General features: G+C 40.9%; 1 protein-coding gene across 1 annotated transcript in view; it reads right to left on the reverse strand.

Annotated features, from left to right (window-relative positions):
• Positions 1-437: 437 nt before the first annotated feature.
• LOC133611233 (uncharacterized protein C14orf132) overlaps positions 438-26594 on the reverse strand; it is a 125351-nt gene continuing 99194 nt past the window's right edge. Inside the window, 1 exon segment of the mRNA XM_061967928.2 lies at positions 438-5417. Within this exon segment, the coding sequence (XP_061823912.2) occupies positions 5181-5417 (237 nt within the window). The 3' untranslated portion in view covers positions 438-5180.

Raw genomic sequence — 26594 nt, forward strand, 5'->3', positions numbered from 1 at the left:
CTTTTTTCCTTCACACTTTTGATTGATTGATTGGAACTTGTATTAGTAGATTGCACAGTACAGTACATATTCCGTACAATTGACCACTAAATGGTAACACCCCAATAAGTTTTTCAACTTGTTTAAGTCAGGTCATGTGACCCCTGGCTCTGTTTGATTGGTCCAACGTCACCAGTGACTGTATCTGATTGGTGGAACGGAGTGAACGTCACCAGTGACTGTATTTGTTGAAACGCAGGCACTATGAAGGTCTGTCTGACAGACCAAAACAAACAAAGCGTGCATTAACAGATCGATAAAAATTAGTAGCGAGTAGCGAGCTGAATGTAGATAAAAGTAGCGGAGTAAAAGTAGCGTTTCTTCTCTATAAATATACTCAAGTAAAAGTAAAAGTATGTTGCATTAAAACTACTCTTAGAAGTACAATTTATCCCAAAAGTTACTCAAGTACATGTAACGGAGTAAATGTAGCGCGTTACTACCCACCTCTGTTATTAGTTAATGATGGATTCATTTTTATGCTTGTTGGAGTGGGACATGTACCTTTAAAAACATGCAGACAATCCAGAAGATGTCCCAGAAAGAGTCCTCACGGTCTGTCCCTATCACTATCTCTTATTTAGCAGCAATGTTCCCTCTAATTTTTCATGTGTGTGAGCAAACGCACAAACACCGTGAGCATTCAGTGGAATACAGACATGCACACTGTGGTCATACCAGTCTCAAACCTGACATAACAATTTAAATGTCTTATTATTATAATCAAGTGACTAGTCAATTTCAAGAGATTATTTTCTAATATATGTGATTTGGCCCACTTAGATATTGTTTTTTTTAAATCAGCTATGCACTATAGTATTTTATGCCTGGGTGGGGGTCCTGCTTTGGAAAGATTGTGTACCCCTTTCAGAGATCACATTTAGTTCCCCTTAAAACATTCACATGTTGCATGAGATCAAGTGTTTATTAACTTTCTGTCCGTAAAATAAATATTTTTATTAGCAATTATGTAGTGTTGTAACATCATTTCATGATTAAAATCCAAAAAATAACATTCTTAACAAATGACAGTAGAATAAGCACACTGATTGAGGAGCCATAGTAAAATGATCTGAAATGTACACTTTACGTGTAGTGTTGGAGTTGTCCAACTTTTTGTGTGGCCATAAACGCACCAGTGGTTAATTGCCATAGTGTATGTGTTGGTGCAGGTGAGAGAGATGTTGATATAACAGATGACAAAGAGTTGCTTTTGGCTTGGTTTGTACGGTAGACAACGACCAGTTTTGCTAGGTAAAAGTATTTTACACATTGTTTTGGTGTGGTTATGGCCGGCAAACAATTTCGCTAAATAAAGGGACCGATGGAAATCCTGTCCTCCTTCAAGTGTCTCCACAGATGTTACAATAATTTAAGTGTTGACAAACATTGTTTTATCTGTTGTGGCCGCCTTTCGTCACCTGTTACTCACAGTTGCATTGCAAAATCATACAAAACAAACGATTTGTTTATTTTGTTTAGAGTGGGATTTGATTTTTTGCGCGGCATAGATTTGCTGTGCGCAGAGGACGCGTGAGCAATGCGCAATTGCGCAGGTGCGCACCTTAGAGGGAACGTTGCTTATAACCCTCATTTTCCCAATATATATATTAGCTTCGGACGAACAATCACAGAGAAATTATGACTTTTGTGTGAAGTATGTCAACTGTGGTGGCTGCCTCTAATGTGTTTGTAATCAGTGTATGTGTCACTCATTATGTGTTATTCTGGGACTTTTTTTAGTAGATTGCACAGTACAGTACATATTCCGTACAATTAACCACTAAATGGTAACACCCGAATACGTTTTTCAACTTGTTTAAGTCGGTGCCACGTTAATCAATTCATGGTAACATGTTGTGTAACATAGTAAGCGTATAGGTGTACTTTTGTACGTATTTCCCCATGTTTCTGCACAACAACTCAGATATGGTCACACTGGCAAGCAGTGGAGATTATGGAGTGATTTTTTGGTCCAGAACATATTTTTATTTATTTATTGTTGACATATTTCTTGCCACTTTATGCTGTATATTGTGGAAAGGGCGTGTGATCAGCGCGCTTGTAGGAGTAAAAGGTCACCGCCTCTGTCCATGGTGCTGAAAACAGAGCGCCATCAGACGGGGGGCGTGGCATGTGCTGACGGCGAGACACAGCTGGCAGATGATTAGATTGCGCAGGTGGTACGTGTTAATCTAATCATCTGTTGTCTTTAACAGTGAGCGGCCGGGTGCAGGAGGAAGAGGAGGAGGACTGGTGAGAATGAAAAGTCTGGACAAACATACGAGTGAAAACTGGAAAAACATTAAACCTTCGTTTAACCCTGCACAACTGGCTTCCAGAGTGTATATCCGTGAGTTTGTGAGTACGCAAAGCTTGCATATATTTTATACGATTTTTAATTCACTTTCTCATTTATTATTACACCCAAAATTTGGTTTATTTTACTCATTCAATGTTCGTCTATTTGTGTTTGACTTTCTGCTGTTACAGAACTGCATTATTTTAGGTTTACTGAGATTCGAGGATAGTCTGTTTTTGTCAAACCTTCTCTTAAATGTATTGATTTCTTATGTTATTATGTGTATTTGCTTCTGTGTGTTCTCTCCTGGACAAAACGCAGATATTGTGTCGCGTGGTTACCTCGCACAAGACGCTCCATTGTTGTTCACGAACCTTCACTTCCCGTACTTGTCTACTTTCCGGGTTATGGGGAATGCGATGTAAAAGCTTTCCACAATTCACACGGGCGGAGCAGCCCCATTTTCACACCTCGAAAAACTAACGAGGAAGCGCTGCGAACGCATAGCATCAGCTCAAAGTTGGTAGCAAACATGGCGCCCTGTAGTCACGTGAGTGCCTTTTGACCGATCATTGAGAAAGATCGCCTGAATCCGGGTTGGCCATACTCTCTTTATACACGACTCTGATTTAAACTATATTTGATGGAGATAAAGTCAAATGCACGTACCTCCTTTTTCCTGACCACAACATTAGGTACACTGTATTGCCAAAAGTATTTGGCCACCCATCAGAATGATCAGAATCAGGTGTGCTAATCACAGGTGTATAAAATCAAGCACTTAGGCATGGAGACTGTTCCTACAAACATTTGTGAAAGAATGGGCCGCTCTCAGTGATTTCCAGCGTGGAACTGTCATAGGATGCCACCTGTGCAACAAATCCAGTCCTGAAATGTCCTCGCTCCTAAATATTGCAAAGTCAACTGTCGGCTTTATTATAAGAACATGGAAGAGTTTGGGAACAACAGCAACTCAGCCACCAAGTGGTAGGCCACGTAAACTGACAGAGAGGGGTCAGCGGATGCTGAAATGCATAGTGCAAAGACTTTCTGCACAGTCAGTTGCTACAGAGCTCCAAACATCATGTGACCTTCCAATTAGCCCACGTGCAGTACGCAGAGAGCTTCATGGAATTAATTTCCATGGCGGAACAGCTGCATCTAAGCCATACATCACCAAGTCCAATGCAAAGCGTGGGATGCAGTGGTGTAAAGCATGTCGCCACTGGACTCTAGAGCAGTGGAGACGCCTTCTCTGGACTGATGAGTCACGCTTTTCCATCTGGCAATTTGATGGGCCAGTCTGGGTTTGGAGGTTGCCAGGAGAACACTACATTTCGGACTGCATCGTGCCGAATGTGAAATTTGGTGGAAGAGGAATTATGGTGTGGGGTTGTTTTGCAGGAGTTGGGCTTGGCCCCCTTAGTTCCAGTGAAAGGAACTTCGAATGCTCCAGGATACCAAAACATGTTGGACAATTCCATGCTCCCAACCTTGTGGGAACAGTTTGGAGCGGGCCCATTCCTCTTCCAACATGACTGTGCACCAGCGCACAAAGCAAGGTCCATTAAGACATGAATGACAGAGTCATGGTGTGGATGAACTTGACTGGCCTGCACAGAGTCCTGACCTGACCCCCATAGAACACCTTTGGGATGAATTAGAACGGAGACTTAGAGCCAGGCCTTCTCGACCAACATCAGTGTGTGACCTCAATGGTGGAAAATTCCCATAAACACACTGCGCAACCTTGTGGACAGCCTTCCCAGAAGAGTTGAAGATGTAATAGCTGCAAAAAGTGGACCCTATGGGTTAGGAATGGGCTGGCACTTCAAGTTCATATGTGAGTCAAGGCAGGTGGCCAAATACTTTTGGCAATATAGTGTGCATTCTAATGAGATCCAATACATCCAACTGTATCAAATATGACAATGCTCAGTGTTGATTGACCCTGTCATAATTATATTTGTTAAACAATATGTTCATTGTAGGTTTTAGTTTGTTTCTCATATTTTCTTGACAATATTTAGCGAAAGGCAGTAGGTTCTACACCCCTGCAAAACCACACATCGTTAAATTGATTCCTCTCTAGGCATCATTACACTAATCAATGTTGTGGCCACTGGCTAACATAATCACTTCATGACAATAATAGCAGGTTTTTAGGAGGGAAATCATAACTTGCTGGTCCTAATGAACACCTCAAGGTCACGGCAAGCAGCTTGTCAGCTTGCTGCAAAAACTGGGAGAAGGTCCAGTACTGTAGGTCCAAAGCTGTGGAAGATAACGTCTGGTTAATAATGTTCAGCAGTGTGGATAAGAGGAAGTTGTCGTGCTAATTGAGTTATTGCATCGTTAAATATGGGCTTTGATAATGTGATGGTCGTGTGATTTTCAGTGTGCGGTAAGCGGAGTTGAGCCATGTTGAAATGTTCACTTTTTGTATGTCCACAAAGTATCCTTATATGAAGCCTAATGGCGTTGGGCCTCAGGGCCGCCTCAGATGAAAATAATCCCAGTGCCTTCTGAATTTTTTAAGATTCACCATCCATGTTCAGGGGCATAATTAAACCGTGCTGTCCTAAATTACTTCGCGGCAGCGGAAGCTCGCGATGGCCCCAGATCAACCCGGATCTCAAGCCCCATTTAACATCCATTCGCATCTCCATCTCCGCATGGCAACTGAGGGGAGACATGGAAACGAACTTAGCAGGAATTAAAGTTCCAGTGGTTCTCGGTGTCCCGTTTCCAAGAGAATCGTAGAGTCCAACGAAACGAGTCTTTCGCTCTGACCCTCGGGAAAACCGGACATGTTCCCAAAGAATTGGGTCTTTGCGCATCAGAAAGTGCAGGCATAGACCACGCCTACCACCACGATGTTCCCAATGGTGGCGACGATGGCGATCCAAAGCCAGATGGCGTCACTGGACATGGACTGCGACTCGTCCTGCTGGCCTTGCACAGAGGCGGCGGAGGCGGCGGCGTGGACGCTGGCCGACGAGTTGAAGAGCGAGTGCTCGCCGCTGTAGTCGTCGTTCGGCGACGAGTCCATGAAGGCTCCCGTCATAACTGGGATCTGGCAGAGAAGAAGAGAATTTTTCACATTTTTATTGTCACAAAAACAGTTGGAGGTTGTGAACGTAAGGTCAACTAGAAGGTTGTTCATTATGAAAAAATGACTTTTTAATAAGTCATAAGTAGGGATGTCCGATAATATCGGACTGACGATATTATCGGCCGATAAATGCTTTAAAATGTAATATCAGAAATTATCGGTATCGGTTTCAAAACGTAAAATGTATGACTTTTTAAAACGCCGCTGTGTACACGAACATAGGTTGTTTTTTTTTTTTACTAAAAGCAGTCTTTTTCTCACAATGTGTTGACTTTTTTTTCATAAAATTGGGAACAATTTCACATATTCTTTCTGTTTCTGTAATATTGCAATATTTTCTCGTAAAAAATATTACTTTTTACTGCAAAATGGTGACATATTTCATATAAAATTCAGACTTTTATCACAGTATTGGTAATTTTTTAGTTGTGTAAAATAGTGACATTTTTGAGGTAAAATTATGACTTTTGTCATAATTTTGCCGGGTAAAATTTCGATTATTGTTATAATATTGCCAAAATGTTAAAGTTTCCTTATAAACATTGTGACTTTTGTTGAGTAAAATTGCGACTCTTTTCATAAAATTGTCAAAATGTTGAGCTTTTCTCGTAAAGTTGCGACTGTTTTTGAGTAAAATTCCAACTTTTATCATAATATTGCACAAATGTTCAGATTTTCTTGTAACATTTTGACTTGCGTTGAGTGAAATGACGACTTTTGTTGTAACACTGCCAAAATTCTAAGTTTTTCTTGTGAAATTGTGACCTTTTTCTTGTGAAATTCCAACTAATTTTTCACAACAAGCTTTTTTTACATATACATAGTATGTATATATTATTAATGTTGTAAATACACATCTTTATATATCTAGAAAGGGTGGTCCTAAAGAGCTAGGCATTTTTCTCAGGTCTCAAGAAGGTAAGAAATACAAGAATCTGTGTGTGCGTGTGTGTGTGTGTGTGTGTGTGTGCGTGTGTGTTCAGGCATGTCTAGAAAGGACCAGAGTGTTATTCTATGTCAGAGGTCTCTGCGCTGATGAATACCGAACATTTCTCACCAGTAAAAGTGGCGACTACAACTGATGGAAGAGGGGAAGCAAACCACAATGCGCTAGTATTTTTTTATTTTTAGCCATGAAAGAAATGTAAAGCAAATAAAGGCAACGCCTAAATTACGAGATCTTGGGGGATGAAATATTCCAGCTGAATTTTACAAAAGCCAAAACCAGTGAAGTTGGCACATTGTGTGATTCGTAAATGGAGACGGAATGCAATGATTTGCGAATCCTTTTCGGCTTATGTTCGGTTGGGTAGACTGCAAGGACAATATGTTTGATGTTGGAACTGAGAAACTTTATTCTTTTTTGCAAATAATCATTAACTTAGCAACACATTGCAAAAAAAAGTTGGCACAGGAGCATTTTTACCATTGTGTTACATGGCCTTTCCTTTTAACAACACTCAGTAAACGTTTGGGAACTGAGGAGACACATTTTTTAAGCTTCTCAAGTGGAATTCTTTCCCATTCTTGCTTGATGTACAGCTTAAGTTGTTCAACAGTCCGGGGGTCTCTGTTGTGGTATTTTAGGCTTCATAATGCGCCACACATTTTCAATGGGAGACCGGTCTGGACTACAGACAGGCCAGTCTAGTACTCGCACTCTTTTACTTTGAAGCCCTGCTATTGTAACACGTGGCTTAGCATTGTCTTGCTGAAATAAGCAGGGGCGTCCATGGTAACGTTGCTTGGATGGCAACATATGTTGCTCCAAAACCTGTATGTACCTTTCAGTATTAATGGTGGCCCTTGGCAAAGGCATAGTACCTGACTGCCCCCTAGCCAGGGATACGGTGAAGACCTCAACGGCGGAGCAGGCGGAAGACTGTAGATTTAAGAACTACCACAATGGCTGCGATGGCGGAAGAAGGCTGCAGCAGAAAAGGGTCCCCAGTCGTCTTGGACTCCATGCCACTGGACCCTGACCCGATTCTGTCAAGGATCGTGTGGTGACTGTCTGTGCACCAGTCTCCCCACGTTAAACAAAGTCACGCACAGGCATCTTCCATAAAGGGATACACCCCTACCAGGAGGATCGTCATACTCTGTTCGAGTGACCGCCGATGATGAGGGAGAAGTACAGAGCGCCAATAAACCTTAAAGGCACTGCCTTTGCGTGCCGGCCCAGTCACATAATATCTACAGCTTTTCACACACACACAAGGGAATACATGCATACTTGGTCAATAGCCATACAGGTCACACTGAGGGTGGCCGTATAAACAACTTTAACACTGTTACAAATATGCGCCACACTGTGAACCCACACCAAACAAGAATGACAAACGCATTTCGGGAGAACATCCGCACCGTAACACAACATAAACACATCAGAACAAATACCCAGAAATCTTACAGCACTAACTCTTCCGGGACGCTACAATATACACCCCCACTACCCCGTACCCCCACCCACACCTCAACCCCGCCCACCTCAACCTCCTCATGCTCTCTCAGGGAGATCATGTCCCAAATTCCAAGCTGCGGTTTTGAGCCAAGTTAAAAAAAATAATGCACTTTGTGATTTCAATAATAAATATGGCAGTGCCATGTTGGCATTTTTTTTCCATAACTTGAGTTGATTTATTTTGGAAAACCTTGTTACATTGTTTAATGCATCCAGCGGGGCATCACAACAAAATTAGGCATAATAATGTGTTAATTCCACGACTGTATATATCGGTATCGGTTGATGTCGGAATAGGCAATTAAGAGTTGGACAATATCGGAATATCGGATATCGGCAGAAAAGCCATTATATTAACCTTGTAGATTCAATCAATCAATCAATCAATCCCTTTATTGTCATTGTCATAATAACACTTAAGTCATACATGAACAACAAGTTTTTGTTTGAGCTTTGTCCAGCGGCATAGAAACTGCATTGATGTGCAGGTTGACAATAGTTTACATTTTAGCATTGTCAGGAAGATCGCGATAAGAGGGACGTGGGGGTGGGAACAGTCAGATGTCTGATGGGTGTTACGTTGATGTTGCAGCAATGCAATGTCCAGAGCACAATTATTGAGGTGGTGAAGAGTGAGGTAATAAGATGGTCCGGGGCAGGCTGTTCATTTAGCAGTCTCACAGCCTGGGGATACAGACTGTGAGACATTCTGGTGGTCCTGGCGCGAATCGATCTATACCTCCTTCCAGAGGGTAGCAGGTTGAAGAGGCCATGTGCTGGGTGATATCTGTCCTTCAGGATGTTGTGTACTCGCTTTAGGCAGCGAGTTGTGTACATGGCACTCCTCTCTGGGAGTATCGTCCTTGTAATTTTCCCCACCGCTTTAAACTGTTGGTTCGCTTTAGTGCAGCGAGCAAACCACACTAAAAATCCGTAAGTGAGGACACTGCTGATGGCACAGTTGGAAAAGTTGACCATTGATTTCTGCGGAATGTTTGCGCATTTTAGTTTCCTCAACAAAAAAAAAAGACGTTGTTGGGCCTTTCCGACTGTAGATTGTTATAGTAACAATAGGTTAAGCTTTGTCAGTGTGCCGTGTGTTACCCAGTGACCTCTGATTTTGAGCCAAAGCTCGATCCTCTTTTACACAGAACTTTGGCAGGATTACCACATCACAGACACTTGAGCTGGCATATATTGTATTTGTGTGTCTTGAGCACTAAACCCAGCAAGACATCTTTGTGTACCTCCTGTAACCTCGTTAGTATTCTCTCAATTAACATGTTATTTTTGTTTTTTTTGTATGGAATCATACTAAATTCTCCAACACAACATCATTAGTAAATCTTTCCCCACTCTCTTTCTCACACACACACACACACACACATGCAAACACATTGTTGAATGTGTGCGTGCGTATACATTTAGGAAGTAGCGCTTGATTAACGTTGGATTAATAATTCAGATGTAGCAAGTGAAAGTGATGTATTGTTTTGGACAATCGAGGAGCCTCGTCAAGGGGAGAACCATTTGAGCAGAAAGTACTCATTGCTTCAGTGTGTGTGTGTGTGTGTGTGTTCCAGTTTTCCACGTATGCTGGCATCGATGGCTCGGGGTGTGTGATTGAGAAATCCGTGTAGCCGGATAACACGGAGGAAGGCTGAAAACAATGCTAAAAATACCTCGGAGGGATGTTGCACTCTCGCATACACAGAAATCCATGCTTCCTCATTTGCTCACCTTCACTCACTCTCTCTCTTTCTCCCTTTAACACACACACACACACACACACACACACACACACACACACACACACACACACACACACACACACACACACGCACACACACACACACACACACACACACGCTTCCCTGGCTCACCAGGCTTGCAGAACACTGTTTAGAAAGCACTCTCTTCCACTGCCTTCATTGGCCCCTGGTGGTGAATAATGACATGACACATCCTGTGGAGAGTCTGCAGTTAACATGAGCATGATGGAGGCAGACAGGCGTGCACCACGTCCAGTAAACCTGGGCCACCCCCACACACTCCCTGCCTTGCTCACAAGCATAAACAGTCTGTAGTCACTCTTGTGCTATAATCAGCTTGAATATTTTTTAAACAGTGGTGTTTAAACATTTGACAATGGATGCAAAAGAGTAGGCACATATGGTCCATGCTTCTTTCTGTTATCACTGCCAAACAAGTTGTTGTTGAGCTGGATTGTGCAAAATCTCAAAAACCATTTAGCATAACTACTTAGTAAAATATATAATTTCTTACACCAAGATTTGTTCAACTGATATATATTTGTTTGGTTTAAGATAAGATAAGAAGCTCTGCAGCAGGAGAGCAAACAGCATCCTCAGGGACTCATCCCACCCAGGTCACCACTGGCTTGAAATCTTGCCCTCGGGGAGGCGCTATAAGACCATCAAAGCAAGGACAAATAGACTGAAAAACAGTTTCTATCCTAGAGCTGTTATTTCTCTAAACCAGGGGTCCCTAAACTACGGCCCGCGGGCCAGATCCGGCCCCCCAGCATCCAAAATCCGGCCCACGGGAAGTCCCAAGTTAAAAAAAAAGTTTTTATCTTTTTTATTTATTTTTTTCTAAATACAATTTTTCCTTTCTAATCCATTTTCTACCGCTTGTTACTCTCGGTGTCCCCTAGCCGCTCAGGCAAATCATATTGTCTAAAAAATGAATTTTCCCATCGATAACGTGACAATGTTAAATATCAAAACGGATTAAAAAGACAATGTATATATATATATATATATATATATATATATATATATATATATATACAGACCGGCCCCCGGACACATTTTTTTAACCCAATGCGGCCCAAGAGTCAAAAAGTTTGGGGACCCCTGCCCTAAACTCTGCACTTACCTGAACATTCACCACTTTATTAACTTGCTTAGCTCTGATAGAGATCTGCTGTGCAATATGTTTTTAACATTTTTATTATGTTTTTAAATTTTTTTTATTATTGTTTGTTGTCTTAAGAGTATTTTATGTAGGTTGTTTTAAAAGCACTTAGCTGGATTGCTGTTCAATTTCATTGTTTCCATGCAATGACAACAAAGGTATTCTGATTCTGATTCTTTATTGCCATTGCACAAGTACAACGAAATTTAATTTTCAGTACTAACTCGTTCAAGAGTAGACATACCGTATTTTCCGGACCATAGGGCGCACCGGATTATAAGGTGCACTGCCGATGAATGGTCTATTTAAAAAAAAAAAAAATGTTATATATATAAGGCGTACCGGATTATAGGGCGCATTAAAGGAGTCATATTATTTTTTTTTTCCTGAATGGAAAACACTTCCTTGTGGTCTACATAACATGTAAAGGTGGTTCTTTGGTCAAAATGTTGCATAGATTATGTTTTACAGATCATCTTCAAGCCACTTTCTGACAGGCGCTTCCGGATGCGCCTTTTTTATTTACTTTCGACAGCGTCTTCTCCCCGTCATCTTTGTTGTAGCGGTGTAGCGTGCAAGGACGGGAGTGGAAGAAGTGTCAAAAGATGGAGCTAACTGTTTTAATGACATTCAGACTTTACTTCAATCAATAACGGAGCAGCATCTCCTTATCCCGGAAACAACAACACCGGAAATGTGTCCCGTGAAAAACCGTCCGACCGGAACTCTAAAAACTAAAGTTCCTTGGGTTAATAATATAAACTCACTACACCGGTATGTTTTAGCGCTTTCATGGCGAGTTTACTGACAGATATAAGTAAGAACTTTACACTACTTTATATTAGAAAAATGGCAACAGCGGAGGATTAATGTCCCATAACAAGAAGATAGAGAAAAAGAAGAAGCTTATCAACTACAGGGACTACAGAGGCGGCACAATTTTTCAGAATTTATGCAGATCTCAAATACAGATCAGCAGGTATCAGAAGGTAAGAAAAGATGCTTTTGCACAATATTGCAAAACAAAACGCCAGATAATGTCTTACCTTATACACACACCTACAGGTACCTTGGAGTCCACATCTCTAATGACTTCTCCTGGACAGTCAACACCACATCAATCATCAAGAAGGCTCAGCAGCGGCTACACTTCCTTAGAGTCCTCGGGAAGTACAACCTGAAGCCTGACCTGCTGCTGACCTTCTACCGCTCGTCCATCGAGAGCCTGCTGACCTACTGTATTACGGTATGGTACGGCAGCTGCACTGCAGCAGACAGGGAGAGGCTGCAAAGAGTGGTCAAGACGGCTCAGAAGATCATCGGCCGCCCTCTCCCCTCTCTGACGGACATCTACACCTCCCGCTGCCTCAACAGAGCCAGTGCCATCATCAAGGACAGCACCCACCCTGGCTCTGACCTGTTCCACCTGCTGCCCTCTGGGAAGCGCTACAGGTGCATTAAAACCAAAACAAACAGGCTAAAGAACAGCTTCTTCCCCAGGGCCATAACCATCCTGAACGGACTGCCCCATTGTCCCTCATAACTGCCTTCTCTTCGGTGCAATAACCCATTCCACCAACCACCCTGTTTTTGTTTTTGTTTTTTTCATGTATATATTCATTTCACACCATATTCATTGCACTTCTACATTTTTTATATTTTTATATATTTGCACATTGTTTTTCTAGCATGCACACATCGCACTGTATGGAATGGCCTCAATCTCGTTACCTTGCGTAATGACAATAAAGCTGATTCTGATTCTGATTCTGATAATAATACGCATATGTTGTATATTGCCATCATAGTGCAGCCTACACTTATCTCTTATGTTTGACTGTCATCTACTGGTCACACTTATCATTACACCATGTACCAAGTAAAATAGCTTCGAAGTGGGTAAGCTCAACCAAACGTATTCCTTACAGTAAGTTTATAAGGCGCACTGTCGAGTTTTGAGAGAGAAAAAAGATTTTTAGTGCGCCTTACAGCCTGGAAAATACGGTACATTTTACAGGGTGACAGAACAGGAACGCTGATGGGTCGCCACTTACGGTTCCCTGTAAAAGCTTGGACAAGGTGGATGCGGAGGAGGGGGGATATGTAAAAAAAAAATAAAGAAGTCGATCTCAGACTGTGCTCCTATGGGGGCAGACTGGGGCCGAGAAAAAACAAACTTGATAGCCGATAAGCACGTATACACACGTTGACACAGAAAGACAAGATACAACAAAAAAGCAAGCAGTGGAGATAAGGGAGAGGGAAAGGGAGCGTCCGCCTTCAGTGAGTGCCAGAGAGATATTACAGTTAAATCTCCGAGGATGACAACATCAAACGCAAAATCTGTTACCCTTAGAAACTAGAAAAGCACTCAAAGAGTGCAGACCACCGCTAGGCCCTACCTCCCAATTAGGGATGTCACGGTATGAAAATTTCTTATCACGGTTATGTTGACCAAAATTATCACAGTTATCATTATCGCGGTAATTTTAAATGTGCTCAAAACTTACAAAAACTACTTGTACTGAAAACTTTTAAAGGGGAACATTATCACCAGACCTATGTAAGCGTCAATATATACCTTGATGTTGCAGAAAAAAGACCATATTTTTTTTTAACCGATTTCCGAACTCTAAATGGGTGAATTTTGGCGAATTAAACGCTTTTCTATTATTCGCTCTCGGAGCGATAACGTCACAACGTGACGTCACATCGGGAAGCAATCCACCATTTTCTCAAACACATTACAAACACCGAGTCAAATCAGCTCTGTTATTTTCCGTTTTTCGACTGTTTTCCGTACCTTGGAGACATCATGCCTCGTCGGTGTGTTGTCGGAGGGTGTAACAACACGAACAGGGACGGATTCAAGTTGCACCAGTGGCCCAAAGATGCGAAAGTGGCAAGAAATTAGACGTTTGTTCCGCACACTTTACCGACGAAAGCTATGCTACGACAGAGATGGCAAGAATGTGTGGATATCCTGCGACACTCAAAGCAGATGCATTTCCAACGATAAAGTCAAAGAAATCTGCCGCCAGACCCCCATTGAATCAGCCAGAGTGTGTGAGCAATTCAGGGACAAAGGACCTCAGTAGCACGGCAAGCAATGGCGACAGTTTGTTCCCGCAGACGAGCGAGCTAAATCCCCTGGATGTCTTGGCTCCCACCGTCCCTTATGCCACCGAAGATGATCAAGAGAAGAATATCGACCCTAGCTTCCCTGGCCTGCTGACATCAACTCCAAAACTGGACAGATCAGCTTTCAGGAAAAGAGCGCGAATGAGGGTATGTCTACAGAATATATTAATTGATGAAAATTGGGCTGTCTGCACTCTCAAAGTGCATGTTGTTGCCAAATATATTTCATATGCTGTAAACCTAGTTCATAGTTGTTAGTTTCCTTTAATGCCAAACAAACACATACCAATCGTTGGTTAGAAGGCAATCGCCGAATTCGTCCTCGCTTTCTCCCGTGTCGCTGGCTGTCGTGTCGTTTTCGTCGGTTTCGCTTGCATACGGTTCAAACCGATATGGCTCAATAGCTTCAGTTTCTTCTTCAATTTCGTTTTCGCTACCTGCCTCCACACTACAACCATCCGTTTCAATACATGCGTAATCTGTTGAATCGCTTAAGCCGCTGAAATCCGAGTCTGAATCCGAGCTAATGTCGCTATAGCTTGCTGTTCTTTCCGCCATGTTTGTTTGTATTGGCATCACTATGTGACGTCACAGGAAAATGGACGGGTGTATATAACGATGGTTAAAATCAGGCACTTTGAAGCTTTTTTTAGGGATATTGCGTGATGGGTAAAAATTTGAAAAAAACTTCGAAAAAAAAAAATAAGCCACTGGGAACTGATTTTTAATGGTTTTAACCCTTCTGAAATTGTGATAATGTTCCCCTTTATACACGTTTTATTAAAAAAAACCCACAAACAACACATTAAAAATTTATATACAGTATGTACCTCAAGTAGAAAGTTGAATGTGCACATGAAAGCAACACAGGCATTATAAACAAAGTAATATGACAGAAACAAAATAATACTATAAATAAATAAAAATAAATGTGAACATTTTGCAAGATGGCACCTGATGGACATAAGATGTAACTGCACTTTTTGTCCATATAGATAAAAGTAGTGTTCATATATGAGGTCTAGTCTTACACATAGGACTGCACAGCTATGGGAAAAATAATAAATACGATTATTTTTTCAATATTGAAATCAGGATTATTCATTATGTTTGGTAAAACAGTGTTGGGGTGTGAACGCCATCATGTAATTTGTAATGTCTAATAAAAATGCTCTAAATGAACGTTATCTTTATATTTAAAGACAAATATTTGTGTTGTTTTTTAAAATAATATCAGCATGTCAGCTTTTTTAATACATGGAAGCCTTTATCTCTATTTTTACATTTTCATAGAGAGAGGTATTTTTTAAGTTATGTACACACATTTACATGTACTAATGTGTGTACATGTACATGCTGTATCAGGACAGATCCACTGAGAGTTTCAGAAGAAATCTGTCATGTAGATATTAACTACACACCATAAGACATTAACAAAATGCTATGTCACATAAATTATTATTAAAGTAAGTACTTTGTGGAATGAAAAACAAAAGTAATGTAAAAAATATGGTGTTTACTTTTTGATATCAAAATAAACCACAAAGCAGTTTCGCTAATGAAGATAAAGTCAAATAAACAAGCTTTGTTCTTTTCCAACAATCATGTACTTCAGTGCAACAGTTTGGCCAACAAAAATAAACAGGAGTGATACCTCCCACTTCTTTGTGCCTCACCGACAACTCAGCCTGCGTTCAGTTCGATGAGATGACAAAACATTACAGTTAGTATTAGGGCTGGGCAAAATGGCCTTTTTTTAATATGGCCATGTCACGATACACGATATACAGTAAATCTCAATATTTTGCCTAAGCCTTGAATTAACACTTGATGCATATAATCACAGCAGTATGATTATTGTATGTGTCTACATTAAAACATTCTTGTTCATACTGCATTAATATATGCTACTTTTTTTTAACTTTCATGCAGAGAGGGAAATCACAACTAAGTCAATTTACCAAAAGTGTATTTATTAAACAGTTATTAAAGGGGAACATTATCACAATTTCAGAATGGTTAAAACCATTAAAAATCAGTTCCCAGTGGCTTATTATATTTTTCGAAGTTTTTTTCAAAATTTTACCCATCACGCAATATCCCTAAAAAAAGCTTCAAAGTGCCTGATTTTAACCATCGTTTTAAACACCCGTCCATTTTCCTGTGACGTCACATAGTGAAGCCAACACAAACAAACATGGCGGAAAGAACAGCAAGCTATAGCGACATTAGCTCAGATTCAGACTCGGATTTCAGCGGCTTAAGCGATTCAACAGATTACGAATGTATTGAAACGGATGGTTGTAGTGTGGAGGCAGGTAGCGAAAACGAAATTGAAGAAGAAACTGAAGCTATTGAGCCATATCGGTTTGAACCGTATGCAAGCGAAACCGACGAAAACGACACGACAGCCAGCGACACGGGAGAAAGCGAGGACGAATTCGGCGATCGCCTTCTAACCAACGATTGGTATGTGTTTGTTTGGCATTAAAGGAAACTAACAACTATGAACTAGGTCTACAGCATATGAAATACATTTGGCAACAACATGCACTTTGAGAGTGCAGACAGCCCAATTGTCATCAATTAATATATTCTGTAGACATACCCTCATCCGCGCTCTTTTCCTGAAAGCTGATCTGTCCAGTTTTGGAGTTGATGTCCGCAGGCCAGGGAAGCTAGGGTCGATAGGGGGTTTAGCTCGCTCGTCTGCGGGAACAAACTGCCGCCATTTCTTGCCGTGCTACCGAGGTCCTTTGTCCCTGAATTGCTCACACACTCCGGCAGATTCAATGGGGGTCTGGCGGCAGATTTCTTTGACTTTATCGTTGGAAATGCATCTGCTTTGAGTGTCGCAGGATATCCACACATTCTTGCCATCTCTGTCGTAGCATAGCTTTCGTTGGTAAAGTGTGCGGAACAAACGTCCAATTTCTTGCCACTTTCGCATCTTTGGGCCACTGGTGCAACTTGAATCCGTCCCTGTTTGTGTTGTTACACCCTCCGACAACACACCGACGAGGCATGATGTCTCCAAGGTACGGAAAACAGTCGAAAAAAACGGAAAATAACAGAGCTGATTTGACTCGGTGTTTGAGAAAATGGCAGATTGCTTCCCGATGTGACGCCACATTGTGACGTCATCGCTCCGAGAGCGAATATTAGAAAGGCGTTTAATTAGCCAAAATTCACCCATTTAGAGTTCGGAAATCGGTTAAAAAAATACATGGTCTTTTTTTCTGCAACATCAAGGTATATATTGACGCTTACATAGGTCTGGTGATAATGTTCCCCTTTAAGCAGTGGCACAAACATTCATGTCATTTCCAAAACTGAAAGTGCAAGATTGTCAGACATTTTAAAACAAGCTATACGTGCACTTTTGTGAATGATGTCACCAAGATGACATATCAAAACAACACTAAATTAAAGTATACTTTTTGTACAGAACGCCACTACAATAGTTAAAAACAAATAAAGTGCACTTTTGTGCATGATGTCACACAAGATATTTCAATAACTGTCGAATAAAAATGAGCTCCATAATAGGTTCTGCGGACGTTACCTCCTTCTGTTGTTGACTATTTTTTTTCATACGATGTTGATCTGGAAATAGTTGTTGGTGTGGCACCGGCCAGAGATGTTGACATGCGGAGTTTCAAACACTCCTCATTCTCTAGCGGGTGACTTTTCAAATGATGCTACTTTTTGTAGCAACGCTTTTGCCGCATAAATGTTGAACATATTCCCGCTTGAAGCCAAAGTGTGATGTTCGCCTTTGTTTTACAAATGACAGGGACTGTTTTTAGGACTTTCACCACCAATGAAAGTCTTCATGACCAATTTTATGAAAAGAAAAAAAGAGGGGGAAAAACCGTTTGAGTTTTATCTTGTTTCATATTTTTTATATTTGTAATAGATGACTTCAAAAAAATATAACTAATGTGTGATTATTATTAGTGGTATATACCGTTATGGGGTATATACCAATCAACCCTGCAAATTAACCCTTAGTTCAGGGGTCGGCAACCCAAAATGTTGAAAGAGCCATATTGGACCAAAAATACAAAAAAAAATCTGTCCGGAGCCGCAAAAAATGAAAAGCCATATTACATACAGATAGTGTGTCATGAGATATAAATTGAATTAAGAGGACTTAAAGGAAACTAAATGACCTCAAATATAGCTACAAATGAGGCATTATGATGCAATATGTACATATAGCTAGCCTAAATAGCATGTTAGCATCGATTAGCTTGCAGTCATGCAGTGACCAAATATGTCTGATTCGCACTCCAACAAGTCAATAACATCAACAAAACTCACCTTTCATGCACAACCTTAAAAGTTTAGTGGACAAAATGAGACAGAAAAAAAAAGTGGCATAAAACACGTCCTAGAAAGTTATACATGTAAACAAACTACGCTGAGTTCAAGGACCGCCAAAATTAGTAGGACAAAACGGGGCTCGACAAATACTCGAATCAGTGAAGCATGTTTAATATAAACAGTGTGCTTTGTAACAATTAGGGAGGTTTGTGTCATGTTTGTCCACCTACAGAAACCATATTAAAACAAAAAATAGATTGTTTTCCCCTCATCTTTTTCCATTTTTCATACATTTCTGAAAAAGCTCCAGAGAGCCACTAGGGCGGCGCTAAAGAGCCGCATGCGGCTCTAGAGCCGCGGGTTGCCGACCCCTGCCTTAGTTGTTCAGACAACGCGAGTACAAATACAAAAATTCTGCTCCCATCAAAGCCCAATGTTGCATTTCTCTAAAAACATACATAAAATTTTTTTTTTTTAACTCTTCAATTTCTGCATCAAATGCCTCCTACAACAACATCTGAAAGGTCCATTTTCTATTTTTTTTTAGGTTTTTCTACATTTGGGTCTTACAGGGTTAAATCCATTTTCTACTGCTTGTCCCTTTTATTTTCATAAATATTATATTGTATGATTTGTATACTTCTTTAAAACATTCTCTTCAAAAAACAATGTGGGGAAAAATTAAATTATAGTGAAATACTGTAATAACCAAACGTTTCTAAAAAAAACAACACAAAAAGCTTCCTGTTACATTGACTTCTTCCAACATTCAGCCTAACGCGAACAGAAGCTCTCAACCCTGTCTGCATTCTTTATATTTATGTTTTATTCAGTAAGTCATTGTCCACAGAAGCCAGTTGTTTGCATAAATTGGGAAGTGTTCTCTACAAAACAAAGTGGGCAAAAATATTCCAGTTGATGTTGCTGACATCTACATATTTTATTTTATTATTATTATTTTTTCTAATTCTGTGCCTATAGTTACAGCATGTGCATCAATATAGCTCTTCCTCTACAGGGCTGCTCTCATGTCTTTTCTCCAAAGTCACAATTCCCATGTTCATGTTGCACATGACATAATGCGGCAAGAGGCTGATAACTAATGGATCGGAGGGAGACTCGACAGGGAGCTCAGGAGGGGAGTATTCCGAAGTATCTTAGCACTTAAGTGGGCGAAGATGGTCATCCGCTATGCGTTCCTGACAGGGGTCGCATGCTTATTGACATTTCATGGATCAGTGACTTCAGTGACACTGTACAATATGGTACTCCATATGGTAACGATTGAGCACAGCAAAGAGAACGAACTGTTCTGAAAAAGTCGTAAAGGTTAACATTCGTCATTTTGCTCCAACCAGATCAAAACATAAAAAAGTGAAGAATATAATTGCTCGCTTTAGTGGCGTCCTTTTGACTAAGGCTATGTCTACACTTGTCACGACGTGGACTGTGGGAGGTTTGTTTTCCCGAGATGCATGAGAAGTTGGATCGGACATGGTTTGGAGGTAAATACAGGTAAAAGCCAGTAAATTAGAATATTTTGAAAAACTTGATTTATTTCAGTAATTGCATTCAAAAGGTGTAACTTGTACATTATATTTATTCATTGCACACAGACTGATGCATTCAAATGTTTATTTCATTTAATTTTGATGATTTGAAGTGGCAACAAATGAAAATTCAAAATTCTGTGTGTCACAAAATTAGAATATTACTTAAGGCTAATACAAAAAAGGGATTTTTAGAAATGTTGGCCAACTGAAAAGTATGAAAATGAAAAATATGAGCATGTACAATACTCAATACTTGATTGGAGCTCCTTTTGCCTCAATTACTGCGTTAATGCGGCGTGGCATGGAGTCGATGAGTTTCTGGCACTGCTCAGGTGTTATGAGAGCCCAGGTTGCTCTGATAGTGGCCTTCAACTCTTCTGCGTTTTTGGGTCTGGCATTCTGCATCTTCCTTTTCACAATACCCCACAGATTTTCTATGGGGCTAAGGTCAGGGGAGTTGGCGGGCCAATTTAGAACAGAAATACCATGGTCCGTAAACCAGGCACGGGTAGATTTTGCGCTGTGTGCAGGCGCCAAGTCCTGTTGGAACTTGAAATCTCCATCTCCATAGAGCAGGTCAGCAGCAGGAAGCATGAAGTGCTCTAAAACTTGCTGGGAGACGGCTGCGTTGAGGAAACAGAGTGGACCGACACCAGCAGATGACATGGCACCCCAAACCATCACCCAACCATGCAAATTTTGCATTTCCTTTGGAAATCGAGGTCCCAGAGTCTGGAGGAAGACAGGAGAGGCACAGGATCCACGTTGCCTGAAGTCTAGTGTAAAGTTTCCACCATCAGTGATGGTTTGGGGTGCCATGTCATCTGCTGGTGTCGGTCCACTCTGTTTCCTGAGATCCAGGGTCAACGCAGCCGTCTACCAGCAAGTTTTAGAGCACTTCATGCTTCCTGCTGCTGACCTGCTCTATGGAGATGGAGATTTCAAGTTCCAACAGGACTTGGCGCCTGCACACAGCGCAAAATCTACCCGTGCCTGGTTTACGGACTATGTTATTTCTGTTCTAAATTGGCCCGCCAACTCCCATGACCTTAGCCCCATAGAAAATCTGTGGGGTATTGTGAAAAGGAAGATGCAGAATGCCAGACCCAAAAACGCAGAAGAGTTGAAGGCCACTATCAGAGCAACCTGGGCTCTCATAACACCTGAGCAGTGCCAGAAACTCATCGACTCCATGCCACGCCGCATTAACGCAGTAATTGAGGCAAAAGGAGCTCCAACCAAGTATTGAGTATTGTACATGCTCATATTTTTCATTTTCATACTTTTCAGTTGGCCAACATTTCTAAAAATCCCTTTTTTGTATTAGCCTTAAGTAATATTCTAATTTTGTGACACACGGAATTTTGGATTTTCATTTGTTGCCACTTCAAATCATCAAAATTAAATGAAATAAACATTTGAATGCATCAGTCTGTGTGCAATGAATAAATATAATGTACAAGTTACACCTTTTGAATGCAATTACTGAAATAAATCAAGTTTTTCAAAATATTCTAATTTACTGGCTTTTACCTGTACATTTAATTTTACTATAAAAAAGGAACAAAAAGCGCGCACAAGGCGGAAGTATAAACTTGGCTAATGAAACAAATCTATGGACATGAACAAATAACACTGACTGTGACCAGAACAAACAGCATAAAACTATGGCAGCATGACAATGGCATGAGCAGAGTGAACAGACGTAATGTCGCCAGGACGACCAACAGAAACTGACAGGCTTAAATAACAATGACATGATTGGCACCAGGTGCGCGAGTCCAAAACGTGAAACAGGTGAAACTAATAAGTTGTCATGGAAACAAAACAAACAGGAACTAAAAAGAGTCCAAAACCCAAACAGAACATAGCCAAACAAAAACATGATTAACAGACATGACAACACTAAGCCGGATAACCCCTTAAACGAATAATTATTTAGCCTAAGCCTCGTTTCAGCCACACTAAATCACGGTTTGAGGTCCCCCTCCTCGGACAATTTTTTACACGGGTAAGTGCGCCGTGTATTTCTTGAATCTCTGGCTCTTAGCTTTGTATGGACTCATTGATCGTATACAAACTGAGTTCAGAGAGGAAATGACGCCAGAAAGACTGCGCCCCACACAGGAAGTGACGTCAGAAAGAACGCGCCACGGCCAGCTTCATAACAACCCGTTCGGTAACTCGGCGGCAACCACTAAAAAGATGGAGGCGAGTCATCCAGACATGCCCGTGTTCCTCCGTCTTGTACATTTACAGGCGCTTTTGGAAATCACACATGAATACCTTTAAGAGAAGGAAACCGTCGATTGCAGCTATTTGGGATACTACACATCTCAGACGGCAACATAGCAATGTTGAGCGATGGTTTTGAATAAATCAACCGGAGTCACGTAGATGATTGCACAGACTCGTAATTTTTTTTAAATTTTCCACATAATCCAAATAACTAATTCTATGTAGGTATATGGGTCTATTTTAATTTTAAGAATGAAATACAATTTATTTGGAAGCAGACTGTGTTGTGTGTCAACACTGGCCTGGGATCAGTCTATCCCCTGCCCTCCTCTTCCTTGCCTCTTCAGACACACACAACCAATGTCACTCTTAGCAGCAAGTTGAGGTGTCAGTAGCCGTTTGTTTACAAATCAACAAGCCACCAATTTGCCCGTCCTTTTGGCAGCTTGGTCATCATTTTATACAGAGGGCGGCAAATTAGGGGTCTGTTTTGGTCCGCCGATTTTCCGCCTCGGATGGTACACTTATTTCCGCCTCGAGTTCTATAAACTGTTACTTTAGATAAAATGTGCCGCCTTCTCCGGATAAAAAGGGCCACGAATGGAAATGAGCGGTGGTGGTCTGGAAAACTGACCATTTTCACAAAGATTGCGCCCTGGGTGGTCGCCCACATTGCTAAGAGCAAAAAAACGTCCTTGCTTGTCGGACAATTTTCCCCACGTCAAGGTGCACTGTAAAAAAGACTAGATTTTACAGTAAAAATCATGCAGCTCAGTCGCCAGAATATTTACCATAAAAATAAAGTATTGTTTTTCGAATTACAGTACTGTAATGTAAAACCTTGACTGTTTATATTACTGTAAAAAATGACAGCTCAGTCGGCAGAATTATACTGTAAAAATTAGAGATATCCGATAATGGCTTTTTTGCAGATATTCCGATATTGTCCAACTCTTAATTACAGATTCCGATATTAACCGATACCGATATATACAGTCGTGGAATTAACACATTATTATGCCTAATTTTGTTGTGATGCATTAAACAATGTAACAAGGTTTTCCAAAATAAATCAACTCAAGTTATGGAAAAAAATGCCAACATGGCACTGCCATATTTATTATTGAAGTCACAAAGTGCATTATTTTTTTTAACATGCCTAAAAACAGCAGCTTGGAATTTGGGACATGCTCTCCCTGAGAGAGCATGAGGAGGTTGAGGTGGGTGGGGTTGGGGCGGGCAGGGAGTAGTGGGGGGTGTATATTGTAGCCCGGAACAGTTAGTGCTGCAAGGGGTTCTGGGTATTTGTTCTGTTGTGTTTATGTTGTGTTACGGTGCGGATGTTCTCCCGAAATGTGTTTGTCATTCTGGTTTGGTGTGGGTTCACAGTGTGGCGCATATTTGTAACAGCGTTAAAGTTGTTTATACGGCCACCCTCAGTGTGACCTGTATGGGTGTTGCCTTGCATTCACTTGTGTGTGTGAAAAGCCGTAGATATTATTTGATTAGGCCGGCACGCAAAGGCAGTGCTTTTAAGGCACGCCTCCAATATTGTTGTCTGGGGGGAAATCGGGGGAAATTCGGGAGAATGGTTGCCCCGGGATATTTTCGGGAGGGGCACTGAAATTCGGGAGTCTGCCAGGAAAATCTGGAGGGTTGGCAATAGGGATGTCCGATAATGGCTTTTTGCCGATATCCGATATTGTCCAACTCTTTAATTACCGATACCGATATCAACTGATGCCGATATATACAGTCGTGGAATTAACACATTATTATGCCTAATTTGGACAACCAGGTATGGTGAAGATAAGGTCCTTTTTTAAAAAAAATTATAAAATAAAATAAGATAGATAAATTAAAAACATTTTCTTGAATAAAAAAGAAAGTAAAACAATATAAAAACAGTTACATAGAAACTAGTAATTAATGAAAATGAGTAAAATTAACTGTTAAAGGTTAGTACTATTAGTGGACCAGCAGCACGCACAATCATGTGTGCTTATGGACTGTATCCCTTGCAGACTGTATTGATATATATTGATATATAATGTAGGAACCAGAATATTAATAACAGAAAGAAACAATCCTTTTGTGTGAATGAGTGTGAATGAGTGTAAATGGGGGAGGGAGGTTTTTTGGGTTGGTGCACTAATTGTAAGTGTATCTTGTGTTTTTTATGTTGATTTAATAAAAAAAAATAAATAAAAAAAACAAACAAACCCGATACCGATAATAAAAAAAAAAACGATACCGATAACAGTGGTATCGTTTTTCCACTAACAGTAATGCACTGTAGAAACGACCATAGTTTTTACGGTAGAAAAACTGCAACCCATTTGTCAGAATTACACGTTAAAAATAGCAGCGGTACTGTTTTTCCATTTACAGTAATGCACTGTAAACACGACGACCGTAGATTACTGGATACAAAACTGACAGCTCAGTTGCCAGAATTGTACTGTGAAAATAACAGTGGTATTGTTTTTCCCCAATTCGAGTAATGCACCCTAAAAAAAAAAAAAAAAGACTACAGGCTCTGGAGATCGACTGTAGATTTTACTATTAAAAACTGGCTGATCAATCACCAGGATTTTACTGTTAAAATAACAATGTTACCGTTTTTTCATTTGCATTAATGCACTGTAAAAAAAACACTAACTTGTACGGTAAAATTCTCGCGACTGAGCTGGCAGTCTCCCCACCCCCACTAAAATTCACAGTTTTATTTGTTTTATTTTTTTTTTACAGTGTTTTAGAGCAGTGGTCCCCAACCACCGGTCTGTGGATCGATTGGTACCGGGCCGCACAAGCAAATAAAAAAAATAAAAAATAAAAATTAATTTTTAATTTTATTATTAAATCAACATAAAAGACAAGATACACTTACAATTAGTGCACCAACCCAAAAAACCTCCCTCTCCCATTTATACTCATTCACACTCATTCGCCCAAAAGGGTTGTTTCTTTCTGTTATTAATATTCTGGTTCCTACATTATATATCAATATATATCAATACAGTCTGCAAGGGATACAGTCCGTAAGCACACATGATTGTATTTTTTTATGACAAAAAAAATAAAAATAAATAAATACATTTGTCCGTGGGACAAATTTTCAAGTGTTGACCGGTCCGCAGTTACAAAAAGGTTGGGGACCACTCTTTTAGAGTGTGAGGGACGTGAGTGTTAAGTGTTAAATTTCTCACCCCAGAACCAGCATTGTGGAATACCCTGATCACCAGGCGTGCACATCTTATATGTCATGACATCCTTTGAAGAAAGCTAATCGCCCCTTTCTGCATCCAATCACTGAGCTTAGTATATCTGGTGTCTTTAAAATTGTCACACAGTACCCAGTAGGCACAAAACATTCAAACAACGTTGAGAACTTGTAGAATTAGGTCCTGACTTTGAGCAACTTAAACCTTAACCCATCCATCCCATCCATCCATCTTCTTCCGCTTATCCGAGGTCGGGTCGCCGGGGCAGCAGCCTAAGCAGGGAAGCCCAGACTTTCCCCTCCCCAGCCACTTTGTCCAGCTCTTCCCGGGGGATCCCAATGCGTTCCCAGGCCAGCCGGGAGACATAGTCTTCCCAACGTGTCCTGGGTCTTCCCCGTGGCCTCCTACCGGTTGGACGTGCTCTAAACACCTCCCGAGGGAGGCAATCGGGTGGCATCCTGACCAGATGCCCGAACCACCTCATCTGGCTCCTCTCCATGTGGAGGAGCAGTGGCTTTACTTTGAGCTCCCCCCAGATGACAGAGCTTCTCACCCTATCTCTAAGGGAGAGCCCCGCCACCCGGCGGAAGAAACTAATTTTGGCCGAGCTCATGACCATAGGTGAGGATGGGAACGTAGATCGACCGGTAAAATGAGAGCTTTGCCTTCCGGCTCAGCTCCTTCTTCACCACAACGGATCGATACAGCGTCCGCATTACTAAAGACGCAGCACCGATCCGCCTGTCGATCTCACGATCCACTTTTCCCTCACTCGTGAACAAGACTCCTAGGTACTTGAACTCCTCCACTTGGGGCAGGGTCTCCTCCCCAACCCAGAGATGGCACTCCACCCTTTTCCTAAACCTTAACGTTGGAACAAAATGCATTTTGACATTGCTTAATCAATGTTGAGTTCAGACGTTGATTTGACCATTGAGTTTTGGTCATTTCCCAAGCAATATTTTACAACACAAATACAACATGCTTTTTGACAACAGTTATTTAATGTCAGGTTGTGACGTTAATCTGACCATTGAAATGTGGTCATTTCTCAACCACCAATGCGGATCCAACGCTAGACATCAACGTTGTCTCAATTTACTTTACTACACTATTTGGCAACGTTGTTTAGAAGTCAGTTTTAAAAAACATATATGTATAATCAACGTTTTATCAATGTCTTGTGCCTGCTGGGGTATATGCCCATAAATACAAAATCATTGCAGGGAAGGAATGTGTTCTGGGAGTA

Source organism: Nerophis lumbriciformis, linkage group LG08, assembly GCF_033978685.3.
Source record: "Nerophis lumbriciformis linkage group LG08, RoL_Nlum_v2.1, whole genome shotgun sequence".
NCBI classification, from domain to species: domain Eukaryota; kingdom Metazoa; phylum Chordata; class Actinopteri; order Syngnathiformes; family Syngnathidae; genus Nerophis; species Nerophis lumbriciformis.